General features: G+C 49.7%; 1 protein-coding gene across 1 annotated transcript; it reads left to right on the top strand.

Moving 5' to 3' along the window:
- The first annotated feature begins 987 nt into the window (after positions 1 to 987).
- Positions 988 to 9,377, top strand: CLEC3B (C-type lectin domain family 3 member B). Its single transcript, XM_050891471.1, has 3 exons — positions 988 to 1,110; positions 5,938 to 6,036; positions 7,394 to 9,377. The coding sequence occupies exons 1-3, from the start codon at positions 1,005 to 1,007 to the stop codon at positions 7,792 to 7,794; spliced, it is 606 nt and encodes a 201-aa protein (XP_050747428.1). The 5' UTR covers positions 988 to 1,004; the 3' UTR covers positions 7,795 to 9,377.
- The last annotated feature ends 4,429 nt before the right edge of the window (positions 9,378 to 13,806 follow it).

The raw sequence follows: 13,806 nt of genomic DNA, 5'->3' as shown, positions 1-13,806 counted from the left end.
GTGTTGGAAGCTGCCCTCAAACTGTGACTGTCTAAGGACAAACAAGAAATCACAGCCAGGGCAGAAGGGACAAAGCAGCTGGCTCTCATGGGATGGCTCTGCCCACAGTGGGCAAGGCTGCCCAGCACCTGCCTCCTGTCCCTGCAGGGAGCGGGGAAACGGGTGTCCCTGCAGCAAGGGTCACCCTCCAGAGGGGACCCTGTGCAGAGCTGGGAAGAGGTGGGCATGAGGTGCCAGTCTCATCTCTCGTGGAGAAGCAATGATGGCAGGACAACCCCGCCTAGGCCACGGTGGAACTGGTTTTTTGAGGTGTAAGAGCTGTCCTTTGAGCAAGGACTACTCTAGGATAAAAAAAAAGCCCTCTGCCCCCCCCTGTGGCTGTGCTCAGGCTGGGGGGATCACAGCAGCCCCTTGCAGTGGGGATAAACCAGAAATCTCCATGCAGGGCCTTGCGTCATGCTATGGTGGGGACCGGGGCACTCAGACCCCCCACACGCTCCCTCCGCCTCTGTTGGCGCTCGCAGCACCCCTTGCAGGCAGCCCTGCTGAGGGGCTGCTGAGTCCTGGGCAGGCTGGCCCCTCTCTATTCCCTTGGCCACCCAAACGTCATTTCACACCTCACGTTGTCATTGCCATCACTGACACACGAGATCAAACTCGTGGCATTTTGCTAAAAGCCGTAGGAAATCATTCCAGCTATACTCACAGCCTTTCCTTATGTTTAGCTTAGCAGACTTTCAGTACATTCATTCCCTTTTTTTTTTTTTTTTTTTAAAAAGAAACAAAAACAAGCAGCGTGCTAAGAAATGCAAACCCGCTGGGATGTTTTCAGCCTTGGCCGGAGCTGCCTGAGCCCCCCCCGGGGCCGGGAGGCTGCCTCTGGCCGGGGCTCAGCGGGCGGCTTTCTGGGACAGCCATTTCTGATTCAAGCCGGTGTTAAGGCGGCTGTCTGAGGGCAGAGCGGAGCCGCTCCACCTCCGCTCGGCACCGTGGACGGCAGTGGCATGGCGCTCCGGGGAGCCTGCCTGCTCCTCTGCCTCCTCTCCCTCGCCCAGGTCTCCGGACAGCAAAACGCCAAAGTCCGGCAAAAACCGGTGGCTTCCAAGAAAGGTAAGGAGCGGCGGCACCTTCCCTGCAACGAAACCTTGCAGGGCTTGAGGGGGGATGCAATTAGCCCCGTTGTTTGGGCATTTAACAGTGCTTTAATGAAACTTTTTAAAAAGCATCTAAAAACCTAATAAAGTGTCTTTTTTCCCCCCCCTGTGGGAATGATTGTGTAGCCCTTCTGTAAAATAGTGGGAACATTGAAATGTTTTTGGTGGGTTCCTACCTTGAAGAAGTTTGATGGGACGCTTTGGTCTGAATTTCAGAGGGCAACGCATTTTCCATGTTATCTCTAAGGTTTGCCCCAAACTTTTCCTCTACTAAAATCTCCTTTTCTATGACCCCTATCCCTCCTCGTTCATTTTTCAGAAGCAAGTAAGTGGCAGATGACAGACTGCTGTTGTAGATTTGGAGGCACGAGTAGGCAGATAACATATAATCCATTAAATATAAACACGGATCTTCATTTTAAAACACTTGCCCCGGGTGTATGTCAAGCTGTACATGAGCTCTGACTATTCAGGCTTGCCAGAGGGCAATGCACACAAAAAGATGCCTAAGTTTTCTTTTCCTTAATGTTTCCTGCCCCCCCCCCCCTTTTCTTCTTTTTTTGCTACTGTCCCATCCTTTCTCCCTCCAACTTAATGCACGTTAATTATAGGAGAAGGCAGGTAAGGAAGCAGCTTGTGTTGCAGCCTGGCAGCGTGTAAGCCTGCCTGCCTGATGTGTCCGACTGCAGTCGCGTGGGCTTGGACCGCTTCTGGCAGGCGCTTTCCCACTTGGAACGAAGCAGGGAGCAAGGAAGAAGCATCCCAGGAATTCGCTTGGCCAGGCTGCTCTCTACACTCACCCGGTGGCTATTTTCGTCAGATCCCATCCTTGAGAAATTTTTCTTTTTTCTCCCATTAGATCTTTCTATGAAATCATGGTATAGCTGCTTATTCCACATCTCTAGTCTGTGGCTGTTTTCTAGAGCAAAAAATACCCCCTTGGGCTCCTATAGGGTACATACGTGCATTGCACTCACTGGAGGTACCAGGAGAGAGAGATATGTTTCTTAGAGAAATCTTATTTGTCTCTCCATATCACTGCAACTGCTGTTTGTAACCTATTGGTGACAAGAAGGTGGGAGAAAAATCCCCTTTTTGACAGGAAAATTGGGCTCTGATTTAAAAACATTTGAGGGGGGTGTCCTGAAAATCAAGCCATCTGGAACAGCTGGTGGCAATTTTTACTGAGAGCTTGGGAGTTTCTTTTCAAAGGAGAGGTCAAGTTTTCTGTGAGGAAAAGGACAAAAGCCAACAACTTGGCATTTTTTGGCCAGCTGCATCCAGCCCCGTGGTAGGTCAGCTGCCCTGCCTTTACTGGAAACTTCCAGCATTTCTTGGTTAATGTTTTTCTGATTTTTAGCAATGCCAGGGGGGTGGGGAAAGAGGGAGGAAAGCGCTAAAAAACCCCTGTGAGGCTCCTCTTCACCCCCAGCCCCTTGCCACGTCCAAGCCTGCCTGCCCACCTGCCACAGGGGCCAGGGCTCAGCTGCTCCTGCCCTAAGGCAGGGCAGGAGGGCCCCATCCCATCTCCATCCCAGGCCCCCAGCACCCCCATCCCGGCTCACCCCCTGCCCTTTGCTGGGGAGGGTCGGGCAGGGTGAAGCCACTGGAGGGTTGAGGTGTTTGGCTGGATTTTTTTTTTTTTAATCTGTGCAGCCAAACCACAAATGTTAGAAAAGGAAATGATGATTTGAGCCAAGCTCTTTCGCTTTTTCTTACTTTTATTTGTTTTTTCTTTTGTTTTGTTTTTTCTTCTTCTTTTTTATAATTGTTGCTTACATTTGGATCTGCTTCAGAACAAAAATGGTGCTGTTTCAACATGAAAAAGCCAAACCACAGCATTTAGAAAATGCGGAGACAGCACATTCACTTTGCCTGCTGTTGGGTTTTTTCCCCCTCAGATTGCTCCCCAGTGATTTTTCCAGACGCAGTGGTTCAGCAAACTCTCCCTGAACCCCGATGTCTTGGGGGGCAGGCGGGATTTGCCCTCCTCCGGCGGCCCCAGGGGTCTCACCCAGAAGGGTGCCCAGGGGAGGGGGGCAATGGCACCCCTGCCTGGGGGGTGATGGCACCCCTTGGCTTGTGGGTGCGGGCTGGGGACCTGCCGGCCCTGGGGGGGGCTCCCCTTGGTCACAGCCACAGCGAGGTGCGGGGAGCATGGGAGGGAGCATATTTGTGTAGCTCTCACATGTATTTTTAAGGTAACTGGAGACAGAAATCAGAGTCCGGATGCTTAAATCAGTGGATAGGGACTGATTTGGGCTCCACTCCTGATGCTGCCCAAAATTTAGGTGTAATTTTGTAGTCTACGTGCTCTTCCCTGAAAACGCCTGTGAATATTTACACTGATATAAACCCAGTGCGGGTGTGTTTGGTCCCCTCCTCTGATGCAGGGAACAGACTGCAATATGGGACCTGACTTCTCCAGCTGGGACATTCGTGGAAATGACTGGTGTCAGAAGAAATACCGATGGCCGGGGAGGTTTGATGACAGACATTGTGAACCAGAGTGATGCTTGCCCCACTGGGGGACAGAAACCTGTTTGGATGGGAAAAAACCAGATGATGCCTGCCCAGGCAAAGCTAAGCAACCCAGATATAGATCCAAATTTCATATAGGGATAGCTAAACGATCAAGATTAAGTACAGAGGGATTTGTCTGTTATTCAGCATATAATTAGAACAAGGAACACGAGGCAAGAGCTCCCATTTGCAGCATCAAATACATTACTGGCCAGGCTTTCAAACCAACAGACTATTGTGACCCACATCCTTCTGCGAGTCTCCTTTTCATCTCACCTCTGCCCACGCTTAATCCTGCTGCTCATGGTTAGCCACACACGGACCCAGTCCAGCTCTCATGGGCAGCATTGGCAACCCCTACGCTGGCTTCAGTCGCAGCATACCCAAGCTGTAAATAGCCTTGATCACGGGCTTCAGGAGGCGAGCCTTGAGGAAATGACAGTGCAGAGACAAAAACCTCTGGCAATAAAATAGAAAACTCGATGTCTGTTGACGTAGCCACGGTACTCGCTTTGTAGCTGAAGTGCAAATTAACCACTCCTGGTTCTCCCTGCGATGTCCCGGTGAACGCGCTGCTGTAGGAACATCTTGTGGCCCAGGATTTGGAAACAAGGTGGTGAAAAGGGACAGAGTGCTTAGGTAGTTATCAAGGAGACATGTCACCTTGTGTGGCGGGGACCCTCTAGGTGGGAACCCACCAGCAAACCCGGCTGGAACAATGTAAGGAGCTGCCCCAGCAAGACTCATTGGCAGTGCCCTGCCATGGCCCTTAGATGTTACTTAAACTTAAGTGACATTTGTTCTGCTGCAAGACAGGGTTGCATGGGAAAAAAAAAGGCATTAATTAGCTGTTTCCCACAAAGTGTTTTCATCAAAGGCAGCAAAATAATAACTAGTGCCTCAGTGTTAAGTGAATCCATTAAAGTTAATTGAGCAATGAGTAAAGCAGCTTAATGCCCTCCTCCTGATGTGTCTGGCTTTTCATATTCATGGCACCATGTAATCTTTGGGCTGGTGGTTTTGGTCCGCATCCAAGCTGCTTCCCCACTTGCCTGGCTTGGTGCCTCGGCTCCCCATCTCCTTGACTCTCGAGGAAGCCCATCCTACTGCATTCATGGGCAAATTGTCCCCTTTCCTTTCACCCCATGAGGACTACCAGATACTTACACCAGGCAAGGTAAAGCAACAGGAGCAGCAGAGATAGCATAACGAATACAAATGCCTCTATGTCCGATCTCCCACCACCTCCAAGGTGTAATGGTCCTCTTGTTCCTAGACAGCAGAAATCCAAGTACTGATTAATAGCTGGTGGGAGCCGTTGCAGAGGCAACACACCTAGCAAGATGTAAGCTTTAGTAGCAGGCTGCAACCAACTCCCCGGCCAAGGAGGCATCTTCTCACGGCAGGAGAGCAGCTCTGGCCAGTTTTGGGGTACCTGCACTGGGGATGCTGAAGGCAGAGGCAGGACAGAGGCAGCTGTGATGGCCTGAGGGATGGCATAGTGGGTAGGCTGAGAGATGGGGTGGCTGATGGTGCAGGGGCAGATCTAGTGGAGGTACTGCAGCCCTTCCAGCTCCTTCCTGCTGAGCATCAGCCTGGCAAGCAAAGCGCTTTCCTGCCAATGCACCCATGAAAGCAGACTAACACAGGGGCACAGCAAGGTCTGCATATAGAGAAAATCATGCATTAAGGTGTTTAAGGGAAGCCAGGAGGGTGAGCTGTGAATATAGAGAGAGGGAGGGCATGGTTTTTAGGAATTGAAAAAAATAAAACCTATTCATCAGCAGCTTTAAGTTCCCCACAAAACTCATGTGTAGCAGGACTCTTCCTCAGGCAGGGCAGCATCAGATGGTGTCCTCCTGCATTTTGGGAGCTTGACCCCAGTGCAGCACCACCCCAGGTGAGTGCCCTACGTAGGGGCACCAAAGACGAGCCTGCAGCTTATGATGCTCATGCACACGACCCCCACACCCCAGCACTGCAGCGGCAGCCCAAGGGGAGACCCCTGCGGCACGAAGCCCCATGGGGTGCAAAGCCCCAAAACCCAAACTGGGAAAACTGGTTTGATGGTGGAACCAGGCTAGCAAGCAAACATTCACTCTGATGGATGTGCAAGGGATCACAGGTGTTGACTTTGTGGATTCCTTTTGTTTGTCTTTGAGGGCAGAGAAATGGGGAGTTTTGATGATAGGAACAGCTTTGGCTGCCTCCCCTGGGGATGCAACCAATGTTTATGCTCCTCCTTTGATTTCTCCGACAGATGGTGTGAGCGTCAAAATGATCGAAGACCTGAAGGCTATGATTGACAACATCTCTCAGGAGGTTGCTCTGCTGAAGGAAAAGCAAGCTCTCCAGACAGGTAAGGAACTCGCTGAAGAAGACATGGCTTTTTCTTTGAGAGAGGAGCTGCTTATAAAGCGGCTACAATTGCTCCACGCGTTTTGACAAGAGATGCCCAAGAGCCCCGTGACAAGGAGTCCGTCACAGGGAGAGAGGTTGGGGGATCAAAGCAGAGTGTGGGCTTGCTGCAGTTCCTCCAGGCAGATGAAACTCCTCAGGCAGTTAATGAATGACATGAGTTGTGCAGCGTCTGGCCCCCATCTTTATGTGCTACAGCTTCCCATTTGTAAAGCTATGGATATTTCTATGACACTAAGCCAGATGTTCATTTTCCTTTATGAGTTAGAGGGATGGGTAATGGATTAGTCTGTGCTTTAATCAAATGTAGCTTACTCTTTTGCCTGAACTCCAGTGAAATGGTGACCTGGTCTTTTATACATACCATGGTATTGCCCAGGGAACCTCACTGGAGGTCAGTCCCACCATGCTTCATTGAACACATACAGAGGACAGTCCCAAAATATCCATCTTCCAGCCATGCTCCACAGTTACTCTGTGCAAACTCCACCGATACCAATAGGAGAGGGATTTGCAGAACACAAAACAGAAATGAGATGAAAATACAGGTTAAGGAGAATTTTCTCCTTAAAAGAAAAGGAACACAAGCAAACTCAAGGCTTTAGTTCCAAGCTCACATTCATTGAGCTGTAATTGGTTTAGATATTAATACATGGCTCCGATATTAGTTATTGTTTGGCTAGAGTACCCTGCACTCTCAGGGTTTAGAGCTTAAAAGAAAAATAAAATAAATTGCTATTCTTAACAATAAAATCAGAGGCAAGTAGAAATTTCCTCTGAAGACCTCAAGCTATGCAAGCACAAAACTTCTGATCAAAGCTTATTAAAAAAGACATTTTTTTCATCTGGCATAATTAAGATTATTGAATTGGCATTGCACATTTTTTTCCAAAACGCTCCAACACTCAGCAGCACCCATCACAAACCTTGCCTCCAATAAACTCGTCAGAGAAAGTGTAGCAGCAGCTGGGGAAAAGCAAGGCCAGGGGACGGGACAGGAGGACCATGCTGTGCCTCTGCTCTGGCAGCGGCAAAGCCCAGAAGGGTAGCAGGGGCACCCTGAGGTCCATTTTTCCTGATGGTTTGCAGACAGGGAAGGCACATCCCCACGGCCGTGCCCTGTGTGGGGAGGGAGAGGGCCCCTGGGACTCCCGTGCTGCCGAGGGTCGCTGTGCAGCCTAAGAAATGAAATTTGTAGTTTGGCCACTGCCTTTGCTGCTGCTGCCTCTTCCTGGGTGCCCTTTTTAAAACCAATTCCCTTTCTGTCTTTTTGTTCTGTTTGTGTGGTAACCTCACAGTTTGCCTGAAAGGCACCAAAATTCACCTAAAATGCTTTCTTGCGTTTTCGGAGACCAAGACGTACCACGAGGCCAGCGAAAACTGCATCTCGCAGGGCGGCACGCTCAGCACCCCGCAGAGTGGGGAGGAGAACGATGCTCTCTACGACTACATGCGCAAGAGCATCGGCTCCGAGGCAGAGATCTGGCTGGGCCTCAACGACATGGCGGCGGAGGGCAAGTGGGTCGACATGACGGGCGGCCCCGTCCGCTACAAGAACTGGGAGACTGAAATCACCACCCAGCCCGACGGCGGCAAGCTGGAAAACTGCGCAGCTTTGTCGGGGACCGCCGTCGGCAAGTGGTTCGATAAGAGGTGCAAAGACCAGCTGCCCTACGTCTGCCAGTTCATGATCGTGTAGCGGTGGGGGCTCCCCCCTGCCTGCCCGCAACCAGAGTCTTCCCCCTTGGCAGCAGGATTATAAAGCTATAGGTATGTGTATGTGTACATGTACGTATGCACGCACGCGCGCACATGTTCAAGTAGAGTCACTCTTTGCAAAGAGAGTCATCATGGCTCGGAGTCGGATTAGAGAGCGTTAGAGCATTTTGTTTGGCCACATCCAGCCCCGTTAGCAGCTGCATTGTTCTTACTAAGGCACGATTTATAGATATATTTTTTTACACAGGGAATTTATTAGGACGGCTTGGTTGTTTCGGCAAAGAACCAGTGCAGCAGTCCAGCCTGGCAAACAGCCGCCTTGGCTGCCCAGGGCTGTCGCTCTGCAATGTCCTTTCCCATCTTGCTGAGCTGTGTTGGGACACCAGCATAGCTAGTTCCTGCTTTCTTCTCCTGTTTTGCTTCCCCATAAGCCCTGGCAGCAATCCATGGGAGCTTCTTGTTCCTCACAATGCCCCGATTCAGGCTCCTGGGGATCAAGGTCCTGTCTCAACAAGCAGAGGGAGTTACTCCTGCTTTGCATTGAGAGATACAATTGGGCTTATTGGCTGAGTACCAGCTGCCCAACGGGTTGTCCGACTAGTCCAGTTATGTGCATGAATGAATTACTAAGTAACAGGCATGCGTTGATTTACTGAGAAGGTGGGTGTCCTTTCCAGAAGCATTCCCTGCTTTGTTGGGCCTTTTCTCATCAGCCAGAAGCCAGTTTCACTGATTTCAGTCGGAGAGCGAGACCCACTGCCAGATCTTTTTAAAAATCCCATCGGAAGCTTTATTTATGCTCCAGCAGCATGGGGGAAGCAGTGATGACTTGCAGTACAGTCAGTCAAATATGTTCTTGGAAATAGAAGGTGAAAGTATTACATAAATAACAGAAATGTAATGCTATTAAGGAATATGCTGCCATATAAAAAACAACTGTGTATTGAAAAAGAACCCCAAGACAACTCACTTTAGCAGCTTTAGGAATCATCTGACCTGTTAAGCGATGGAAACCCAGCTGAAATTGTTCAGTCTTTGTTGGTCCAGGCACAGTCCTCGGCAAACATAAATCTGCTGAGTACTGTTTCTGCCAGTAAAGTCATGCCCAGCTGAAGGTCTGGCCTCAGTAATTTTTTGCTGAGAAAAGGGTTAAAGAAAAAAAATAAATTGAACTAAACAGCAATGATGGGAAAGAAGTGCAGGCCACCCCGACAGCTTAACAAAGCTTTGCTGGCTGTTGGTTGAAAGGTATCAGTGGTTCTTTGCAGTTCAGAGCTTGGTAATAACCCCTCCAGCTCAGGTCACGTCCCCTGCACTGCCAGGTTGCGGGTGTCAAGACATGATGCTCTTGGAGAGCCCATGGGAGAGGTATTTCAATCTGCTGCTTTATTTAAAAACAGCACAATGGTGGGTCTTCCAAGACGTCGAATGGGAGCCAAGCTGGAAGGACTGAAACACACACACACACACACAAATGCAGAGTGCACACTTCCGAGGCTGTCACTATTGCCAAACTCTCCGCTGTTCAAATGACTATAAAATAAAAAAATATATATAGCTTGCTGAAGGAACGGGGTTGTGTCAATGTGATTGGAGTGCTTTCTTCTTGCATTTCTCTTCAGAGCAGCTCCAGGGATCTGTCAGAGGGTCGCAGATATCAAAGGCAGAGGGGAAAAGCAGAAAGCGAGAGCCTCCAGCCCTGTGATATGGTTTATAGGATTTCCCGCCCTGTTATCATCCCAGTCACATGCCATACGTGGGATACAGGCAGGGAATCCTTTTACAGGAAAATAAGATTTCCTTCCTCCCCTCCCCTTGCTGCTGGGAAACTTCACTCTGAAATACGAGCCAACTCAGAAGAAAGGTCCTTCCCTCACCCCCATTTGGCAGTGGTAGTGGCGCCGGGGGAGGTGGCACCTCGGGTCCCAGCGTGGAGCCAGCACTTCCCAGGCTGCCTCCCACCTCCTCCGCAACAAGCAGAGCTGCAGTGGCACTGAGCATCCCTCTCCTTCCCCCACTGAGGTGGTGACGACTTCTCCCTCCTCCTCCTCCTCCTCAGCATCCTGCGAAGGAGAGAAGACCATACATGAAGAAGACAGTGCTCCACACCAGCCTGGGAGGTTTCAACTGCTGCAGAACTGCATGTGAAATTAGGTCTCTCTTGCACAAGAGGACAGCCCTTTGCCGAGCTTTACTCTGGACCCTGATCCTGAAGGTTTCCAAGGCTTTTTGCTGTAGGTTTGCTATGGTTACACCCTACAAGCCAGCTTGTCTCAATATAAACCCTCCAGTTCCCTTGGCGGACGATCACTCCATGTTTTGAGATACACATGAATGCAAAGCAGCAAAGCTGGAAGCGTTGCTGGCTTTGATGCTGACTGGTCATAAACCACAAGGTCTTAAAACACAAATGTGTGATCAGAGAAATAAACAGAGAGCTTTTACGGGAGCCCAGGAACTACAGAGGGGCAATGTGAAAGCCACAGACCCTGGCGATGCTGAGCTTTGGGGAAGATGCAGGTGCTGTAGCTGGACCATCTCTGTGTGGATTCGAATCTGAAAAACAGCCGTGGAGATGGATGCCAAAGGATATTCCCAGAGAGGACATTAAAGAGTCAGTCTGTCAAAATCTAGAGAATAACAAGTTGCTCTCAGCAGATTTCTTGCTCATATCTCTCTTGCTCTCTATTTTCACATAGCTACACTCCTGCCAGCACCATTCTTCATAGATGTTTTGCTCTTCTGAAGCTGGGAGGAGCACAGGGAAGGGTGGCTTTGCTCCTGCTGTAGTTGTTGGATCCAGGATGCCAAAACTGACCTTGCAGTTTCAGGGTTACTTTTATGAGTTTAATATTATTCTACATGCTTCTTCTTACTGTATATTACAAACTACAAATTTTCTTTTAAAAGCCAAAGAAAAAGAAATTCTAGAAGATTCCTCATCCTTGCTTACCACAGTACTCTTCTTTCTTTGTTCGTGGCCAACCCCGTGTTTCGTGCTCACAGTGAATGCCGGGGTGGAGAGGTTGAACAGGGGACTCTGGCTGCCTCCACTCCAGAGGGGCCCGATGGGAACTGCCCAGAGCAGATGTGGTCCATCTGCTGGGGGCTGGGACAAGCATCACTTTTTTGATCTTCCATTAAATCTTTTTGGCACTCAAGCCAGAGAGGAACATCTGCTGTCCACAAAGTGCGGTCTCAACCAAAGGCATGCAGACTAATGGAAAGAAACCTCAGCTGTTCCCCAAGAAAAAGAAATGTGGAAGCGATCATGTCTGAACCAACGTATTGCGACGCCTGCAATCTCAAATGAACCTCGTGTTATTAAAATAGGAGATGTTGTGTAAGATCTTGTGCCACTGATGGCACCGCTCAGCTGCCTGTGGCTCTGTAACACAGCAGAGGAAAGACAAAGCATGAAATGTGCATATATTTATATAAACAAAAAGAAGAAAAGTTACTGAGTGAGCCCACAGAAAGTGTTACCCCAGCACTGTGCCATCCACAGCTGACTTCAATAGGCCTATGCTAATCTGCCCAACTGATTGCCCTGACCCCAGTTCACCAAGGTCCTGAAGTACAGGCAAAGGACCAAACGGTCAAAAGTAAAATGGTTAACCATAAAATGGGTAATACCTTTCTGAAGTATCCCTTCGAGCAAGGGCCAGAACAGCACACTATTAACACACGTCAGTGCCCCAGCCAGCAGCCAGGTTGCTTTTGGCTTCGGTCAGTAAAAGGGCCAGGTAGGCAAAGGTGGGTAAGAATTTGGGAGTCATGAGCCAAAAGTTTGTTTTGAGCCTTGAACATTTTTCTGGGACTCGGTCCTTAGCAGTCCCGGGTGAATTCAGATCAAGAGAGTTTGGTGACATGGGAAAAGGACCCCAAGCAGAGAGAGGGCAAAGATTCACGCTCAGAACAAGCAACCTCATGCCTCTGTTCCTTGTGTCGGTCCACTCAGCCTGGGGGTTACTCAGACCTGAGTCTCTCACCACATCAGGTGTATCCTGTCCCTGTCATCTTTTGCAAAGAACAGCCCCCAAACACCTCTCCTTCTGCCTGCCACAAGGGGAAGGCACCTTCCTCTGGCTGTGGGATGAGACCATCGGTAAGATGCACCTCAAAAGGGAAGGAGCACCTCCACCCCTGCACCACTGAGCCTTGTTATTGCTATAGGCTCTACTGTTCGGTCCTGCTCCTACGTAAGCACTGAACCTCACTTCAGTACCTGACCTCTCAGTCTCTCCTTTTGCAAATAAAATAAAAAACTAAATTGAAATTACATTTCTCCAACTCAGAAGCCACCATAGGCAAGGAAGAAACACAGATCCGTGAGGATCAGCAAACAAGGGTAAGCCAAACGAGTGCTGGGAGCATAAATGTAAAACAGTTGGGCGTCACTACACTGATGGAGAGCATAAAAATAATCTCCTTGGGGGTAGAAGATAAAGCAGGGGATGAGAGAGTATCAGACCATGGTGTACAAAGCGAAAAAATAGTGCTTTATCCTCTTTATCTCCAGTATGGAAGTACCAAGAGGGAGTCCAAAGGTAACAGCTGGGGACTGTTGCAAATACAGCTAAAAACAAAACCACAAACATCTTAGCTGTGACTCGCGCCCAGCAGCCTCGCCGCTCTGTCCTGCCCTGTGCAAACAAGTCGGTGGCTGCATCACCTCCCTGCAACCTCCCGCACACACGCTTGTGCTAGAGGCTCGGGCCATCAGTGCTGGCAGTGACCGTAAGGCACCCAGCGCCTGCAGCCCGAGTGCTCGCTAACCAGCGCTGCGCCCTCAGCGTCCAGCCTCACCCCAGGAAGGAAACAAAACCCCACAGATGGCCAAGCTGCCAAGAGGTGAGGCCAACTGCTAATCGCAGAAAATACTTGCTTTCGCTTCAGCCTGTTAGAAAGCTAACCCTGAGCCCGTTGAAGAGAACAAAACACACAAGCCGCTTGCCAACCTTGCAGGCCGGCAATGAACAACACGTCTCAAGAAGCTATGTTTAGAAAACACTGTTTGGGAAGCACTACATCTTATAAAAGAAAATGCAAGATAGGAAATGAAACCTACACCACCTACTGCTTTGCAGAAATGCCCCAGGGCCAGCTTAGTTTCCCACTGCAGTAACGGTAACTTATTTCTATCACACCCATCAACAGGGATCCCAAAAAGCAAGGTCTCTGATGTTCAATATTGTACCCCATTTGTGTGTTTCTCAGGACCAGTGAGGCCACATCTGGAGTGCCAGGTCCAGTTTTGGGCTCCCCAGTACAGGGGGGACGTGGACTTACCGGAGTGAGCGCAGTGAAGGGCCACAAGGAAGATGAAGGGACTGGGGCAGCTGTTGTGTGAGGAGAGAGTGAGAGCTGAGACTGCTCAGCCTGGAGAAGAGAAGGATCAGGGAGGCTCAGGGGGGGTCTTATCTGTGTGTTTAAATGCCTGATGGGGGCAGGTAGAGAAGACAGAGCCATGGGCACAAACTGAAATACAGGAAATTCTGCTTAAACAGAAGAGAACCCTTTTTCTCTGTGAGGGTGGTCAGACCCTGGCGCAGGTTGCCCAGAGAGGCTGTGGAGTCTCCACCTCAAAACCTGACTGGACACGGGCCTGGACAACCTGCTCCAGGGGACCTTGCTCTGAGCAGGAGGTGGAACCAGGCGATCTCCAGAGGTCCCCGCCAACCTCAGCTAGTCTGTGCAGACACAGACACTGATCAAGGGATCCTACCTCCATAACTGGTTCTTCTTCTACAGTCACAGCAGAAAAACAGGCATTTCAGGGGGAGATTGATGACCTTAGATGCCTGATAGATGAGCTGTCATGTAAAAGCCTTTCTACAGAGAAAGGTTATCAAGAAATATAATAAAATAATCTCTCATGGGATGTGATTTCTACACTGTAATGTTGCCAGAGCTGTAGATAGTAGGGCTTGCTGCTCTGCCAAATGTGATCAGAAGACAAGAGCTGAAACTTCATATAGCTATTCAACTA

The sequence above is a fragment of the Gymnogyps californianus genome, chromosome 2 (genome assembly GCF_018139145.2).
Source record: "Gymnogyps californianus isolate 813 chromosome 2, ASM1813914v2, whole genome shotgun sequence".
NCBI lineage: Eukaryota > Metazoa > Chordata > Aves > Accipitriformes > Cathartidae > Gymnogyps > Gymnogyps californianus.
This window is presented reverse-complemented; position numbering and strand designations above follow the sequence as displayed.

Coding starts and splice junctions, on each gene's coding strand:
- CLEC3B (XM_050891471.1), top strand. CDS start 1,005: ATGGCGCTCCGGGGAGCCTGCCTGCTCCTCTGCCTCCTCTCCCTCGCC. Junction 1,111..5,937: donor ACCGGTGGCTTCCAAGAAAG/GTAAGGAGCGGC, acceptor TTTCTCCGACAG/ATGGTGTGAGCGTCAAAATG. Junction 6,037..7,393: donor AAAGCAAGCTCTCCAGACAG/GTAAGGAACTCG, acceptor GTAACCTCACAG/TTTGCCTGAAAGGCACCAAA.